This window comes from Epinephelus lanceolatus, chromosome 22 (genome assembly GCF_041903045.1).
Source record: "Epinephelus lanceolatus isolate andai-2023 chromosome 22, ASM4190304v1, whole genome shotgun sequence".
Classification (NCBI taxonomy): domain Eukaryota; kingdom Metazoa; phylum Chordata; class Actinopteri; order Perciformes; family Serranidae; genus Epinephelus; species Epinephelus lanceolatus.
In genome coordinates this window covers 5,414,333-5,432,976 of record NC_135755.1, presented here as the reverse complement: position 1 = coordinate 5,432,976, position 18,644 = coordinate 5,414,333, and the positions used below count along the sequence as shown (strand labels likewise).

The 18,644-nt window shown below is 41.3% G+C and overlaps 1 protein-coding gene across 1 annotated transcript; it reads right to left on the bottom strand.

Moving 5' to 3' along the window:
• Positions 1–691: 691 nt before the first annotated feature.
• On the bottom strand, positions 692–11,333 carry LOC144459638 (ubiquitin-conjugating enzyme E2 E3-like). Its single transcript, XM_078163975.1, has 9 exons — positions 11,221–11,333; positions 10,398–10,519; positions 10,184–10,281; positions 8,687–8,823; positions 6,467–6,591; positions 5,994–6,139; positions 4,731–4,833; positions 3,931–4,067; positions 692–1,602 (listed from the first exon to the last, which is right to left on the bottom strand). The coding sequence occupies exons 2-9, from the start codon at positions 10,440–10,442 to the stop codon at positions 1,479–1,481; spliced, it is 915 nt and encodes a 304-aa protein (XP_078020101.1). The 5' UTR covers positions 10,443–10,519; positions 11,221–11,333; the 3' UTR covers positions 692–1,478.
• Positions 11,334–18,644: the final 7,311 nt, after the last annotated feature.

Below are 18,644 nucleotides of genomic sequence, written 5' to 3'. Positions count from 1 at the left end.
GACTGTCAGGGCTGAACATGAGTCTGTACCTACGAGGCTGGAGAGGCAATGTCAACACTAACGTTAACCTACAGGAGTAGTCTGTCTGATAAACAACCAAAGCATGCCCCGCTAGTCCTTGACTGCAACTGTGAGTGTGTGAGTGAGTGAGTGAGTGAGTGAGTGAGTGAGAGAGAGAGAGAGAGAGAGAGAGATAGATAGAGAGATAGAGAGAGAGATGACAGATGACCAGGTGCTATGATACTACAGCTCTGCACTGCAAACACTGCAGATTTGATCTTTTTTAAAATAATAAAGTGATCTGAACACGAGTACTTTTCTCATGTGCTTTTATTTTATGAAAAGCGTTTCCATCCTGTAAGTAAAAGAAATAAAAGTAATATGCAAATGTTTATGCATGAGAAACAATGAAGCTCACTTTTTCTTTAACTTGGGGTTTTACCCAAAATCAACTGTGTCCAAATTCAAAAGACAGCATGAAACTTTAAAATCAATTAAAACTCAAAGGAAATCAATCAACAGAAAACAGCAAAAGCTAAAACAGAGAATTTGTGCCTGAGACATAACATGAAAAAGAATTTAATTTATTGCAGGGATCAAAGTATCTATATTCCACATGAAACATCATGACGCATGACCATGATGATCATTTGTGTGTTTCTCATTCATGAATGATTAAATATAGGCCTGCTTATTGCTGTGTTAGATGTTTATTTCTGACAGCATCAGAAGCATCATCTATGTTTTAAAGGACCTGTTAAGCAAGTTGACAGCAAGCAGATTATAGCATCCCTCTTCTGACCTTGAATGTTAAGTAATTAAAAATTAGTTGTACAATATTTGTTATAAAGGCTGCTTGTTGGTTCAAGACTGTGGGGACTGAGTAGCCAATCAGTAGCCAGCAGAGGGCGCACCTCTTGTATTCTGCCAAGCAGCACAGTAGGCTTGGCAACAGCACAAAGAGCACCTGTTCAGACAGAAGTGCCAAGGTTATAGTTTATGGCCTGTGTTAGTAGTTGTTAGTCCTAAGTCAAGGGTGACTTGTGCGTCCATGGAACCTGTAAACAGTCTGTTTTCACATATATCAAGAAGTGTATTTAGCCTGAGCATTTAAAGTTTTGAGTTGTATAAATCAGCCCATTTCTGTTGTGTGAGAAGGCTGTTTCATACAATAGAAAGGGGGATTGTACTTAATATGGTTGCACAGTATATAGAGCGCCTTTTCTATTGTCGGTCCATTAAGTAAGTAAGTAATCCATCCTTGCTAAAAGCAGTTCAAAGTCGTATTAGTTTGTTATAACTAGCATTCTTGTTTATAACTACGTGTATGTATTAAAATCAAAAATTTTGAATATTGCAAGTGCATCTCTTAATGTGATTAAAAAAATGTGATAAATGAACATGAACTTCCCATAGTTTCCCGTCTCATTTACTGTGACACTGATGTAAAACACCACAGCTGTAGCTCCAACTTTTCTCTAAAGCTTTTGCTGAATTTGTCTAGCACGATGATCCATCACCATTTTCTTCATTTCATTGGCTGATGTGAGATCAGCTTTGGTGAGCAGTTCTGCTGGGTCACCCATGGGATCACGTTTGCTTCTGTAAAAGAATGATCAGTTACTAGAAAATACAAGGAATCATGACAGATTTTAACCTTGTGGGCTGTATTATTAAAATGCTTTTAAGTTTAAAGGAGCAATAAGCGAAATTCATCATTTATAGATTGAAGGAATTAAAAAATTGCTATGTGAAGAACTAGAGGTGTAATTTCATCTGGAGTACAGCATGACCTCACACACCCTCTCTCTGTGTTGATCTCCAGCTCCTTGTTTACAAGCTGGTCTGGCTGCGCGTTCATGTACGTTCATGTGAATCGCCTCCTCCTCCTCCTCCTCCTCCTCTCGGAGCCTTTGGCCCTCCCTCCCTATAAAAGGCTACAGCCAGTGAGCAATGGCAGCGCGTATTTTTGAAGTGAAATGGCGGAGTCAGATGTCTGTTTTAATTAATGTTACAGTAACGTTAGGCACATGTCGCTATGTCGATTCAGTTAAACCTAATGTTACAATCGTAGCATGGGTTAATGTCCGGAGCTTGAGTTATTAGCGGCTCTGTCCCAGCAATGGGTCAGGCGTTACGGTTGTGTTAGGTGAGTAGCCCGGCAGCCCAGCTAACATTTGCAATTAGCATTATAAAATGTAAAATGTGTAACCTAAGCCAAACTAAGTTGGCTGTTCAGGTTTTATTTCCTCGCCCCTGTGGCGAGTGAATCTGCAGTAGTGAAACCGGGGTTAACCAGTGCCTCCTCCTCAGGCTCCACTTCACTCAGCTGCTAACATAGCCAGTTAGCCTCCGCTAGCCTCCCAGCTAACGTTAGCCCCGGCTCTCCGTTTGGATCCAACCGGAGCACCGAGCCCTGGTTTGTTATTCAGGTTAAAGTGGGAAGAAGCAGTGGGTATATCAGGCAGCTGAGTGAAGCTGAGTGAAGCGGAGCCTGCGGAAGAAACACCGGGACCGTCTGGATGTGATAGTCCGTGGAGAGGCTGCGGTGCTCGGCTGCACAGACGAGGCGAGTGGGAGGTGGAGAGCAGAGGTAGAGGGAGGAGTGGCTCATGACACACTTTGTTTTGGTCTACAGGCAGTGCACAACAGCAAACCTAGCGGTGAAACGATTTCACTTTTTGCCCCTTTAAGGATTATGACCTAAACTGCAAAATTGTGAACTATCCTCAATATATAATTCTTACAACACCTCATCATACCTAAACAACAGCATAGGTTGTTTATCAAGGACTCCTCAAATGACATGGTATTTGACCATTAGAGAGTACCAGCAACAGACATGCATACTCATAGAACTGGAGTTACATCCAGTAACTAGAACTGAACATTGTGAAATGGTTGCAGTTTTAATCACGTGGGTAACATTTTACTTTACTGACTTTTTTTTTTTTTAAATCATTAAGAGACTTGGATTATACTGCGTGAGTTGTGTGAGTATTTGTATATGATGGTCAATTACAGTCTGAAAATGTAACATTAACCAATGCTGAAGATCTGATTTGAATAAAATATTCATTTCATCAGGCAACTATATACCTGTATATTCCTTGTATGTCCGTCTTGAAAGAGACTCTGTCAGTGAACTCTGTCTCTGTGTCAAAGGTTTGGTTGCTGAGATGTTTCTCTCCTCCTCCCTTCTTTTCTGCTGTAGCTCCAAGTTGTCTTTCTCATGTTTATTTCCTCTTTCATTAAGCAATCACAGCTGTTATGTATCAAATTAAAGCAGTCAGGCTCTGACGTACTTGCTGCATTGAATGTCAATGGACAGCTATGGTCACACAGAAGCGCATGCGGTACTATTCATACAATTGAGAGTCTGTGCCAGCCCATGGCAGTAAACGGGGGGCTGGGAGGGTGCCTTACCGTCCTCCGACTGTCGACATCTGGTGAAAGTGAAACTAAGAAGACACTGCTGGGTCTACAGCAAGTTGTTGGAGTCTTTTCTCATACTGAAGTTGTCCAATACCACCGCTTTTGCAATGATTTCAGTGCCACACACCAATGCCATAAACTACCTTTCGTGATGGTATGATGTGGCAGTATGATATGTGGACAGACAGCTTCAATTCATAGCACAACTGGATGCACTGGTTGTGTTGGTATGATACACCTTTGGAAAGCATCAAATTGAAACACTGCCGATAACAACGTAATATAAGGAGCTGGAAAGTCAGTATAGGGTGGCCATGAGAGGTGGTGGATGGGTTCAACAAACCCAGGCGTTTTTTCCTAACATAACCATATGCTTTGCCTAAACCTAACCATGTGCTTTTGTTGATCTTTCATCCTGGAACATCAACAGCAGATGCTGAAGGATACCTGAAGGATGAAAATTACATTAATGAATACCAAAATAGACAGACTTACATTTTGAGGAATTTTTCGATGGCCTTTCGTTCGTACACTGTTCCGAATTTTGTTTTCACTGGATCAACAAACATCTTTTTGGTGAGTGGACAGATCAGATGTGGGGGCACAAGCTTTTTCTCAGGATCCACCAATTTCTTTCAAATCAAAAGTAAAGACAGAAAATATTAATATGGCATGATGATGTAAATGTGTGCCAAAAATGTGATACATCATAAAAAAAGACGATGAACTTTTTTTTTTTAAAAACATACTATAGTTGGAGCCATTTAATATGGCTTATAACAACTTCTCCTAAGGCTGTCAATTATCTGTCTAGAAACAAAACCAGTGCAGAGCTTTGACTGTGCATTGCCAGTGATTCGCAAACCATCTCCTTCCTTGTTAAAACCTGATAATCATTCTTTGATTTGATTTGACCACTATGATCCTCCATTGCCTTTTTGGCAGTCTTTTAATAACAAAAAAGTCTCTACAACAGACTGTGCACATGCTTAGACTGATTCTGTTATGAGAAAGCACCTTCTGTATATTAAGGCCAATACAACTGTATCACAACATTATAAACTACAGCCTCAAAATGACCACAGAATCAACTCCTGTCTGACACAGTCTGAACCCAAAAAAAATCTGTATGCTTCACAAAGGTAGTATATAGTACACAAAGGTAGTAATGCATTGCCTTATACTGACATGTAATGTACTTTTTAGATTATTGCAGGGCTCATGCACTGAATAGCTTTATATTGTCAAGTGTTTCTTTACCTGTGGAACTTTTCAAAACAACATCATTCATTTACCTTCTCCATGTCATCCCGTGATTGCGCAGCAGTTTCCTCTGTATGTTTTTTGGCCTCCTGTTCATACGTCTGTCGGTTGCTCAAGAACTCCTCAGCCAGAATGCTTTCACAGAAAAAGACACATTTTTAACTCAAATGCTTCATTTACCAAATGAAACTACATGCAACTCAGCTGCAAAAAGACATTACTTTTATTTTGCCCCACTCTGCTGTACCAAGGCACTAAAAGTTTTTAGTCTGTGGGCCCCAGTGTCTATTACATATAATGATCTGAAGTGGGGGTGAGCTGGGATGGGGATGGGTGGCTGGTTGGCACATTGTGTACTAACCACTTCCTTATTATCCAGTAGTACAGACTGTTACCTACTTAAATTTCATCAACAATGTGTCCTAATGAGTGTCAGCGACTCAGTCGGGTGAAAACAAAATCTCACCCCCACTCATCCCATATCACTGCTTGGTCAGTGAACTTCTACATCTACATATGACTAGTTGGTATCCTGGGTGCACCTATTGTTGACGTTCTGGGACATCGTGTCAATTTCCATCGGTTACATGCATTGTGTCTTTTCAAAATTCACTTGTTTTCACAGGTAATGTACAGTTCCTGCAGACTTACTGTAAAGACAGACCACACCCTCTCTGAAGATGTCAGACCAATCCAAACTACTGCTAATTGTCAAGAAGTGTTGTAGCAACATTTCAAGATCAGTTTGGTGATTGGCTGTTGATTTTGCATGTATCACCTAATTAAAATGCTTTTCATTACAAACCATTTCTGTAAGTCGACCACCCTGAATGTAAAGCCCTGTATCTCTCTTCTTACTACATGCACAAGCACAAACAACACATTTTGTCTAATTAGGCCGTGAAGATCACAAACTATAAGCGGCATGAGTGTTACAGAGATACCTGATGAAGCCCTTCACCCCCACCTGTGGTTGTCTTGCTTGCTTTTCCTCATGTAATTCGTGAATTATTGATTACAGTCTTTACCATAGTTACATTAATGTGAAGCATTTGCTTATTTGTGTATTAATTGTTCATGTTTTTTTTAGCAAGCAAACAAACAAAAAACACATCCAATAGACAATGTGAGATGGGGGTTGACAGTTTGAATCAGCAACCCCTTACACTGGTTGAATAAACAAACATGGACAGTGAATGTCCCCTCTATCCTATGATAAGGCCTTTAGTTAAAAACATAAGTGTGTGTATGTACAGTATGGGTGTGTTGTGAGTGTGCTGGGGGTTAAATCTAACCTGTCCAGTGGATCCTCAGGCTCAGGGATGATGAGCAGTCCATATACAGCATTGAGGATATCTCTCATGGTGATTTGGGCATTGTAGTTCCGGTCAAATATGTTGTGGCAGATGCGCCCCACATTGTTGATATTACAGTGGTACACCTTTGTTCATGTTAAGAAAGTGACACTGCAATTAAAGTGCATATAATATTTACAATTATTTAAATTTAGGCACTTTTATATTTCTTGAAAGCAATAATTTGGAAACACGATCAAAGAATCACTCCATGCGCCTCAGTTACAGATGTGTCATTGTTATGATATCTTAAATTTGCTCATGGCAAATAAATGAGAAGACTAAGAAAACTGTACATCTAATTTTCTAAATATGCACAGAGTTTGATTTTGATGCCATTACTGATGTACTCCATCTGGCAATGTTACAGTGCAGCCAAATGCTTGAAGCTGTGTATTTATTTGGCAGGATACAGGTGTGACAAAGCGAACAAGTGGAGGCTTCACTGGGTAGTCAGCACCAAACTGGCAGAACAACTCAAAGGTTCCTTTCTCATAAGGTGTGTCAGGGGGTCCTTCCATGAGAATCTTCCAGAATGCTGAAACATTTAGAAATAAGACTGAAAAGTTGACACCAGGTTTGCCCTTTATCCAGTGTTGCTTTAAATGAACTGACTGTTGACATATAACAGAGCTTGTACAAAATAGCTTGAGCCTTAACAAAAGTGTATTAACATATTTTTAATGCATTATGTTGGGGTGGTATAGTTTCTGAAGCAACAGTTGGCTGTTCCTCAATCTGTTTACTGGGCTTGCTCATAGACTGTACGGTGAAGATGGACGACGTGACAGCTCCCCAAAAGTGAAGCCAAAGTGTCTCGATCTCCCCCTGGAGACTGGCTGCAGTACAGGTCATAAGCCAATGACCTATGATGTCAGCAGATGGGACATGGGCCAAACTAAAAACACATCCAATAAATTTCTCCCCAAATATGATTTCTGTCATTTAAGGTAGTTTCATCACCCCAATGTTTTTCTGACAAGTTAGGTTATAATTAGTTATTTCACTTTAATAACAACAAAATGGATTTGCTCGCATATAATGGTACATCTCGCGACTGGTCAAGTGGCGGGAACTCGATACCACAGAGATTGCTACTGCAAAGACTCTTGCTCCAAGTGATGTCATTAGCACAAGATGGCAGCAGCCATATCCTGGATATTTTGGCTTTATTTGTGTACTGTAGGAAGATGTGGAGACATGTCGTCCATCTTTATATAGAATCACTGGGCTTACTCATGGGCATGTTACAGTTTACGCACTGGGATTCTATGTAAAATAGGTGCGGATGAACCTTTAGCTGAATGGTTTTCTTTTGGGGTGCCTTTATTTGATAACTGACATAGCAGGCTGGAAACAGAGGGAGAGAGAGAGAGAGAGTGGTCCCAAGGCTAGAACCAACCAGCCACTTATGCTTTTTTTTTTTAAACTGCTGAATACTGGGTGCCCAGTAGCTCAGTGGTTAGAGCAGTGTCACAGTGGCCTTGGGTTCCATTCCAGACTGTGGCCCTTTACTGCATGTCATCCGCCCTCTCTCCCCTCCTCTCGCATTCAAGTGTGTCCTGTCAAATAAAGGCAAAAGGCCAAAAACAAAAACAAAAATAAAAACAAAGCAACTGCTGAATACACGGATGTTGGAAGAAGGAATCAATTGGTCTGGGCAGGTCAGTCTTAACTGATACAACTGAAACAGCCACTCACTTTTCTAATGCCCTGAGTGCTTTGAAAAGAGCCTATAACTAAAATGCATAATAATAATAACAATGATAATAATTATAATTATTAGTATTACTGTCATTATTATTATCAATGCAGAAACTTCCTCAGCTACCCTGGCCAGTCGCAGAGTGAGGTCTGGTTTACGACAGCTCAATTTGTTATTGTGTGCTTATTATTGGTTTAATGAGAAGGACAACAGCTGTCAGACATGCTGTCAGAGATTTAACTATTGATAACTGATAATAAGATCACCTATGTTAAGCACTCTCCCAGAACACATGCACCACCTACAATATGATCAACCCATTCCTGACTATGGCTGAAAGCTGAAAATGTCCATATGTCCACCATTTTACATAGCCTTGATTCAGTCTACCATGCTTCTCTATGTTTTATTACAAATGCTAAGTCACTTACTCATCACTGCATTCTAAATGATTTGGTGGGTTGGACGTCATTGACCACTCGCCGACAACAGCACTGGTATATTTTTATCTATAAAGCAATATTGGTCAAAATTGCATTTTCCTGCTCTGCACCATGGACATGGAACAATCTCCAAAAAGATCTCAAATTAGAAACACTTATATCCATCAATGAATTTAAAGGCATCATAAAGATGAAACATGTGGTGATATAGTCATGTGCTTGTTTTTCTTGAGAGGCCACTATGTTTGAATAGTTGTTCTTTTATTGTGGATTTTTGTATTATATGTTGTATTTGTTGCATTTTAAATGTGTTTTGATTGGCTGCTACCTTGGCCTTTTAATCTCAATGGGACTTCCTGGTTAAATAAAGGCTAAATAAAATAAAATAAAAAATTACCCATCATGACAACGCATCATGTTTTGCATGCACGACTTGAATGTTTGTTAAAGGTTAAGCTGTTTACATTTAAATCCATTCAACTTACTGAAGTCCGACTCTGATGGGAAGATACTGAAGTAGGGATGTGGGTCACAATGCAGGCTCCTCAGCTCCTCCAGGATACGTTTGTCCTTTTCCATCAGTTGACCAACTTTGGCATCTCTGATCTTCTTTTTCAGAGTGCTAGTGTGAAAGATTATTGTCTCAATAAGATTTGTATTCCTAAATAACCTAGGTTTCTGGCTTTGTACTACGTTATTGTTACCCAGAGATTATTTTAAATATCATTAGGAAATAATTACTTTATATCATATTCATTTGGTATTGTGTAATTGAGAAGACTTGTTTTTCAAGGTTGATTCTTTATAAATGAATCTTGCTACCATACTAAGGGTCGCACCCCTTGGCATCTCATAGCGAGTCACAGGGTACGGTTTCACTTCTCTATGTGACGCACAGATGAAACACAATGTAACACGCGGTTAATGTTGAGAAACAGTTAAATTTAGGTTTCTGTAACAAAACTAGGTGGTTAGGTTTAGGAAAAATATCACGGTTTGGGTTAAGATAAGTGTCTGTTTTGTAATGTAATGTGACGTGAATACATCAGGTGAGTGTGTGACAGGCCTAAGTGAATTACTTAATGTTACATTAAAACAATGTTGACTTTTGGTTCTACACAAAACATGGGTAAGTAGGCTATAAGTTACGTAATGTTACATTAAAACAACACTAACTTTTGGTTTCACACAGGACAAGAACTATGGTCTCCTAGGTGAAAGTCTTTTGGTTTGACCCATCCATCTCCCTTACCTCCTGCCCTGTACAGACCTTCCCGCTCTTTCTACAATGTCAGGTGCTCTCAGTATCAAGTATGTCTGTGGATGGGTTTACATTGGAGTTAACTGAAAGCCTGGTGCATTTCATAAAGACGGTAAAGGGTGCCTTCGGCATTGCTATCACATGCCAAGGGGCGGTATTTGACGACCATAAGATCGGACTGAATACATACTTTGAGTGTTTCCACCTTCAACGGTCAAGGCTCTTCAAAAATAGATCCACAGTCTATAAAACATGCAATAAACTTTGCAAGTGCAATAACTGAAGTTACACTTTAAAACTGGGCATGAAAGCAATGTCAAAATATTGCATTATTGCTTATTGGCGTTAAATTCAAAAAATTAAGTTACATTTTAAATAAACAGTCATAGTTTTATTTTCCTAAAAACATGGTAATATATTTTAAGGTGATAAAAGTGTAAATGCTGTTTCAGAGGTTGCCGAAAAGATGAAAATGTCAGAAATGAGTTTCTCACAAAAATAACACATTAATGCACAATATAAAGCAGAAATTGCATCATGCTGGAGCTGCCCAGTCACCACCAAAAACTAATCTCTCAGCCAATTCTTGTGCTGAATCACAGCCAAATCTTGCTGGGACTTTTTCAGTAAATTCACTTAAAAGTGTTTAACAATGCTGAATAAAAATCATGTGATCTGAAATTCTAAGCAAGAAAATGTATACAAGGAATTCGTTGCTTACCTCTCTGTCACTGTCACTTTACTGTTCATCTGGGTTGGTAAGATAGCCTCAGGGAATGTATCATACCCATGAGCAGCAGAGGTTGCTATCAAAGAACTCTGAAAAATATGAAGTAGAATTGAACAAGCACGTCATTACAATGTGGAGTTGATGCCTGATTTAAACTCTGATGGTGTCTACTCAGAGCACTTCAAACAGAACTGTAGACACTAACTTTAGTGATGGAAGATGGGTCCGCTTTTTTCTTGGGCTTCCTCATCTCCAAAGAGAGAACAGTCTCGATCTCAAAAAGCTTCAGACCATCCTTGCTTGTCTCTGGTTTGAAACAGCAACCCCCTGGAGCAATGCAGATTATTGAAGAAAAGCATTTTAAACTTTTTGCTCTCAGTAACTTGAAAAGGCAAATGTTTAGTCAGCCTATGACCTTGGGAGATCAGCAGCAGTCCTGACTCTGTTCATTCCAATGGGAGAAGTCAACATGAGCATAGACTACAGCAATAGCAAATAACATTTTTCAGATGGACATATGAGAATAAAATGATCTTTCTTTGATACACGTCTCTGTCTCAGCAACACACTCTTGCGAGATCTGGTAACAACTGGCGTGATCTTGTACTGGATTGATATCGGACAAAAACGAGCAGCAAAATGAGGAACAAACATTAACTTTGTACTGTATATAGTGTTGTAGTGTTCTAAATCTGCTTTCATCCATCCACGCAAAATTCACCACACTTTTAAACAAGGTAGGGGTATGTGGGGGTAGAGATGTCCACACCTGTTTATGAGACCAGAAGTGTATACTACTTCATACCACTAGCATAGTTTGTAATGTGACGTCTTGTTATAGAGTGTCTTTGACAGTGGCTTATGATAATATAAGGAAACATTTTGAACCCTCTGTATAGGCATGCTTTAGCATGGTTACATAGTGTTTTAGGATTGTTGAACCTGGTTCGAATGGAAAACTCAAATGACCCAAGTCAAGATACTAAAAAAGTTACTACTACTAGTCTATTGAGATTTTAATACTGTACCTGTTGCATTACTGATTCCACGCAGAATATCGTTCTCCACTTTCCCAAGAAGAATTGAATCCACAATGATGTTGGACTTTATCAGGTTGGCAGCAACAACATCTGGCTGGTTTGAGGATCTATGCACAAAGAATACATTTTCAAGAGACATATTTCGTAGTTTTTCATATTTCTTGGGGACACTGATGACAACTGACAACTAATTAAATGAATACACCTTCTTCCTTAATGCCTAAATCCAACCCAAGCTACATCTGAGGCTAATTCTCTGCTTAACCTTAACAAAAAGTTTTAACTTTCAAATAGTCCTTTAAATTACACTTTGACGAACAAGATAGTAGTGTGCTCGAGGACCGTCTTAATCATGTGATACTCAAGAAAAAAACGCAGGTGCTCTTGAAGAAGAGTCCTTTAAATTAGTTTGGACCTGCAGGATGGCTGATTGGGAACAGAATATTTAGACTGACTAATACATTATAGTCACCTAACTACATCATATTAGCAATAATGAAATAGGAAAGTAGCAAAGAGAGTAATATTACCCGACATCATGTCCATCAGTGAGACAAAGAATGCGAAGTTTACAGTCTGGAAACTTCTTGACTTTTTCTAACTCAAGTAGTCCATGCTGCAGGGCATCATACAGCAGAGTGCGTCCTGCTGCCTTAAGGGTGTGCACATGCTCCTAAAAAGGTAAAAAATAAAAAATAACAACTCTGTCTATTTATGTTTATTAACCTTGTGTTTCATGGCGGCTCAGGGGCTGATGCTATATGACATACAGACAGAAAACTAATTGCCTAATGAAGTTTCAGAAACCATTTTAATTTCTGAGGCCACTAGATGGCTCTTTCTGATCAACAAAGTGTCGAAAGCACCAAATTGAGCCATTTTAATTTTTTAAACCAAAAGCGCCATCTAGTGGGATCAGAAAATAAAGAAAAGGGTTCATGACAACACCTTCTCACTCCCACTCATCTCATATCGACAATCGGTATGTGGCCCTACACATCATAATATGACGTGCTAGGTAAACCTCTAGTATCAGTTTTGGACACTCAGAGGCAGCATGTCAAGTTATGCTTGTTACATGCATTGCTTTGTGCTTATTCAATGCACACAGTCTCTTTTCAAAGACTTTATGTTAAGTGAAATACCTAGTTTTCAGGTTTACTTCCACCAGGCTTAGGCAACTAAAACACATGGCTAGGTTTTAAAAAAACCCATCATGGTTTGACTTAAAATAAATACATTTGCAATGCAATGTAACGTCATGTGACATCAATCACTGACACAGTATGCTACACATACTGACACTACATTGTTATGAAAATATCTCAATTAAATTTTTGTTTTGTATGAAACACAAACAACAGTCTCTCAGGTGAAAGTCTGGAATTTGTTTGACCCATCTACCACCCCTCTTGTCTAGCCTATGCGGACTTTCTCACTCTTCATACTGCAGTGGTTCCCCAGAACGTCATAAAATACTGCCTCATACCACCGCCAAAGGGTGCAACAGTGCGTCAGTGTCTGATGCAGAGGGCCACCAACCAAATGTTGGTATTTTACAAATTGGGAGTGAAACCAGATGTTTAATGTGCTACAATGGCAATCACTAAAGAACACATCTTAACTTTCAGCATTATATTTCTGACACTAAAATAGTTTTAAGTGGAAACAGACCCTCCTTGATACGGTTATGAGCCTGTACTTATGAAGGTAGTTAATTAATAGCAAAGATGTTCCGTAGTCTGAACCAAGGTGGCAAACTCTTTATAGAGGTTGTGAAGTTAATGTCGCACTGTGTTAAATGTTTTGGTTAGGGTACCATCTTGTGAGGATCTTACTGTGTAACCTGTGCCCACTACAATGGTCAAGCAATGGTTAATTGGACAAAGTAATCAGGATACACAACATAAATCCATATGACTTGAAAGCCCAAGGCTGGATTACAGACACTGATGCACTCCCTCCACTCAAAAACCCAGACAATGTAAAATATCTGGCTTTTGAACTGAGTGAATACAATTTGGTAATAGAAATAACAGAGTGTGTATTGTATCCAACATGTCCAACATGGCGTAACATACCTTAACATTCTCTACTGGATAGCTATCAGGGAAAACAGAAGGGCTATCCTCTTCCTGTTTTGGTTGTGTGATAGTTGATGCACACAGACGGTGTCAATATTCTACTGCCATTACATTGTATAATCAACTTTTACTACAAATCATAAGGTAAAGCAAAAAAGTTGTCTGTTTCGACCTTAGGACTCACATTTACAGTACTGAACTGAATAGGGATCTGGACATCTACCTGGACAGACCCACGCTTTTCAGGTATGGTGGTCTTCACCTCAACTGGTCTGGCTCTCGTCTGCTAGCTACCAACAAGGCACTGACGCTAAAATCATGCAAATCCTTGTGCAACTGACATGGGGTTGGTCCGTTCCGTTATATTAATAACTGTGCTCTTAATTGTGATACTCCTGTGACTGTAAATGCCACATACTGTGTAAATCCTGAAGGTATTCTGAACAGGAATGTTAAATGCTTGCCTGCAGTTCGAGCACCTAACAGTAGCCCATCTTTTGACCCGGTCTCACTGATTCCTGTCATCACAAACTTTAGGCCCAAGAAATGCCTCCCTGCTCACACAACTAGAGCTAACAAGTATTAACTTGATCCATATTATCTACAATCATAAACAGTCTGTGCAATCCATCACTCCTAAGTTTGCTCTCTTCAATGCTAGATCTCTGTCAAACAAAACCTTTATCCTGAATGATTTGATCACATCGCATAATTTGGATTTTCTGATTCTGACAGAAACATGGCTAAAGAATTGGGGACTGCTGCCATCTAATCGAACTCTGCCCTCCTGAATACAGTTATTTTAACTCCCCAAGGTCCATTGGCCATGGTGGTGGCCTTGTGGTCGCCTACAGCAACCTTTTTAATTGTAAATATATCACTGTTGATAATTTTCAGAGTTTTAAGATGCTCATGTTCAAAATCAGCTGTCAAAACCCTATCTGCTGTATCTCAATCTACCATCCCCCCAAACCAAACAACAGCTTTTTGGCAGAGTTCTCTGAATTTCTATCATCATCATCATCCCCAATTTTGATGATACATCCAACCATTTTGCTACTGAATTCCTAAACATTACTGATTCATTCAATCTGGTGCAGCATGTTTCTGGTCCAGCACATAACCGAGGCCACACCCTACCTCGTTTTTACTCTTGGCCTGACTATTAACCCCCTCTCATTGATTGATCTAGTCTCCGATCATAAATGTATTCTATTTGACTCCTACACTCAGGCAACTGCTCAAAGTCAGAAGCGAACAGTATGTTCCCGCATTTTTAATAACCAGTCTGCTTCAAATTTCTCATCTATTTTTTCTGATTTATATAATGGCCATATTCAACCCTCTAACATTAATGATTTGGTTAATAATTTCAATAATCTGTGTTCCTTTGTGTTGGATGCCATCGCATCTTTTACAACCAGGTCAGTAGCAGCTACCAAATCATCACCATGGATAAATGATGCTATCTGTAGCTGTAAGCAGGAATGCAGGGGGGCTGAGTGCAGATTGAAAAAGACAAAACTCAATGTCCACTTTCACCACATGAAAGAACTTTTAACTTTACTCAATTAAAAAATCAAGGATGCAAGATCAGCTTATTGCTCAGACTTAATTACCGCTAATAAACACAATCCCCAAGCTCTGTTTTGCACAGTCAGCTTGTACAACCCACTCCCGCTACTATCTCTGCCACCTCAACTGTAGACTGTGAATTGCATTTATCATTTTTTGTCAACAAGATCAATAGAATTAGATCCACCATTGTGCTCCCATCCACCACTTTTGATCCACCTTGTAATGTTTCAAATTTACTAATCCACTTTGCCCCCATTACCATGCGAAACCTTAGAGAGACAATTTCTCATCTGCGCCTGTCGTCCTGCAATCTTGATATCTTACCCCCCAAATTCATTTTAGAGGTCCTTCCTGTCATTGGCCCTGCTGTCCTCACTATTATAAACATGTCCCTCACCTCTGGTTATGTCCCTGATCAGTTTAAGAGTGTCCAGCCACTCCTAAAAAAAACCCAGCCTTGATCCAGCCATTTTGAACAATTTCAGACCCACCTCAAAATTACCTTTCATTTCCAAAATACTGGATAAACTTGTTGCTAAGTAGCTTCTCCAAGTTGTTGAAGGAAATAAATTTAAAACTGTAGTACTGAAACTGCTCTGTTACGAGTCATGAATGACATCCTTATGCAGGCTGATAAGGGGGAACTCTCCATCTTGGTCTTACTGGACTTGAGTGCTGCTTTTGACACCATTGATCTCTCCATCCTCATTAATCAACTAAATACATGTTGGTATCTCAGGGAAAGTGTGGTGAGCATGGACTTTTGGCTTTTATTTTATGAACATTTCCGGAGTCTACTTCCTGTGTGGGTTGGTTGCTGCTGTGTTTGCCTGTCTCCAGAGGCTTCTCCCTTCCCCCGCCCTGCACTGAGGCTGAGTGCGCACACCTGTGACTCATCGGCAATCAACGGGCTGTTAAGACTGCCACCGTCTCTAGCCTCAGTGCCAGAGTATTCGCTTCTGCACGCAGTGGTATCTCGGCTCCTCTGATCCTCCAGTGAATTAAGTATCTTGCAAGTTTGATGGTGTTTTTTGCTCCTCGTGTGTTAACCCTCGTTCTCCTGCCTTTTTTGTTCCAGTGTCTCCCTCCGTGCCTCTCAGCAGCCCACAGCCCAGCACTCTCACCTGGTTTCCTCACTCTGCACCTCGATTCCGGATCTCCTCAGTTCTCTGCACAATTCTGACACAATAAACCTGTTAACCCTCTTCCCTCTGTGTCTGCATTTTGGGTCCTATTCCTCACTGCCATCACAGAATACTCTGGCCAATCATGGACCCAGCAGATTCAGACCCCGTCAGGAGAGCTCTCGCCAACCAAGGAACTCGGCTCGGACAGCATGAGCACATGTTGCAAGGTCTCATGGACTCTTTACAGGACCTCCGCGCTCAAGTCTCCCTCCTCTCCGAGCAACTCGTCGCCCGCTTGCCTCCCCAGCCATCCGGCTCCACTCCCCTTGTGAGTACGGCTCCCCTCCCCGACACCTCAGCCACCTCACCCTCTCCCTCTTCCCCCAAAGAGGCCTATGTTCCCCCTCCTGAGCCTTACGCTGGGGAGATAGGTAGTTGTAGGAGTTTTTTGTTACGCTGCTCCTTAGTTTTTGACCAGCAGCCCTGTAGTTATCCTACCGATAAAGCCAGGATAGCTTATGTCATTAATTTGTTACGGGGTAAGGCAGCTAAATGGGCCACAGCCATCTGGGACCAGCAGTCACCTGTCTTAAGTTCTTTTTCTTGTTTTTCTGAAGAACTTCGCAGAGTTTTTGATCACCCTATTGGGGGCCAGGAGGCAGCAAAGCGCCTATTTTCCCTAACTCAAGGTTCTCAGTCAGTGGCTGAATTTTCCATTGATTTTCGTATCGCAGCCTCAGAGAGCGGGTGGGGGGAGCAAGAATTAAAGGGGGTATTTTTGAGAGGCTTGTCCGACGAGCTTAAGGATGAGCTAGCCTCCAGAGATGAGCCAGGCTCACTCGAGGAGTTAATTTCCCTAGGGATTCGCATAGATAATCGCTTGAGGGAGAGACACAGGGAGAGAACTCAGCATAGATTACCCAGACCCTGTAGCTTGGCTCCCTCTTCCGGCCTGACAAGACCCTCTGCTTCGCCACCCTCTCCTGCCAGCTCCATTGTGCCCCCGGAGGAGCCCATGCAGTTGGGGCGGGTGAAGTTGCACCCTAATGAGCGGCAGAGACGCATCACTCAGAGACTCTGCATCTACTGCGGCCAAGCTGGCCATTTCCTCGCCACCTGCCCTCATAAGTTAAACGACAAGGCTCATCAGTAGGTGAGAGCACACTGGTGAGCCACACCTCCTCCCCCTCCAGCTCTCCTCAACGGATCTCTGTGCCCTCCTGCCTCCTCTGGGAGAGGGACTCTCTACCCCTGCAGACCCTCATCGATTCTGGTGCGGACGACAACTTCATTCACAGTGAGTTAGCTGAACAACTCAATCTCCCGTTAGAGCCTCTTCCCTCTCCCAAGAGAGTCACCGCCTTAGATGGCCGCCTTATTTCCAATGTCACCCACCGCACTGCCCCTTTAACTCTTATCATCTCCGGTAATCATCGTGAAGACCTCCAGCTCTACGTCATTCCCTCTCCTCTATCCCCCATAGTTCTTTGTCTCCCATGGTTACAACTCCTCAATCCGCAAATTAACTGGAAATCTGCCACCATAACCAACTGGAGCGTTCATTGTCATTCCCACTGCCTCAGATCCGCCAATCCCTTCTCCTGCCGACAGATGGCAACCCCAGCTCAACCTGTTCTCTCCAATGTTCCCTCAGAGTATCATGACCTAGCTACTGTGTTCAGTAAGGAACTGGCCTTATCCCTACCCCCTCACTGCCCCTATGATTGTGCCATCGACCTCCTTCCTGGCACCACCCTTCCCTGTAGCCGTCTCTACAATCTGTCCCGTCCTGAGAGGGAGGCCATGGAGTCCTACATTCAGGACTCCTTAGCTTCAGGACTCATCCGGCCGTCCTCTTCCCCACTAGGTGCTGTTTTTTTTTTCGTTAAAAAGAAAGATTCCTCCCTTCGCCCCTTTATTGATTTCCGAGGCCTGAATGAGATCACAGTTAAAAATAAGTATCTGGTGGCTGAAGGGTGATATCTCAGTAAAAAACAACCACTTCTCCTGCCATTGTCCCCGCTCGAAAGTCAGCAACGAGTTGCTATGAAACAGCAACATTTAGGGGCTCAAGGGCTGCAGGAAACACAGTGACAGGTCTCTAAATACACACACACATTCTGGGGCTGATAAGCTATGAGAAAAAACAGCCACAGGTCCAAAAAACATCACTCTCACCCCAAGTTTGGGGATTAAAAGCAGCAGGAAACACAGTCCCTAAAAAAACAATGAAACACCGAAAGTAAAAACTATAAATACAAGATTATAAGAAAATAAGAAGAAGGATAGAAAGTACGTAAAATCAAAAGCAAGTATCCGAAAAACACTACATACAATATACAGATACAGTGTCATCATGTTGATAACTTGGCATAACTACAACTTGAATTTTTCCCCCCAGAAATCCAGGATGCTGCGTTCAGCGATGCCGTCCAACAGTGGACTGTCCGTCAGTGAAATCATCGCTTCAGTTTTCCATGAAGCTGTAATCTGTGTTCTCCTGCTGCAGTCATTTGCAGGTAACTTACACGTGACACACCTTCAGCTGCTGAATAATCCCTCTATACATCCCTGTGACAGCCGTGCTTTGGTCAGAGGAGAGACTGAAGACAGTGTCCAGGAC

Excerpts from the sequence above, each read along its gene's own strand:
- LOC144459638 (XM_078163975.1), bottom strand. The coding sequence starts at position 10,442 with ATGAGGAAGCCCAAGAAAAAAGCGGACCCATCTTCCATCACTAAA. Across the intron at positions 10,282-10,397 it reads ACCCATCTTCCATCACTAAA|AGTTCTTTGATAGCAACCTC; the intron begins GTTAGTGTCTAC and ends CATATTTTTCAG. Across the intron at positions 4,068-4,730 it reads CACGGGATGACATGGAGAAG|AAATTGGTGGATCCTGAGAA; the intron begins GTAAATGAATGA and ends TTGATTTGAAAG.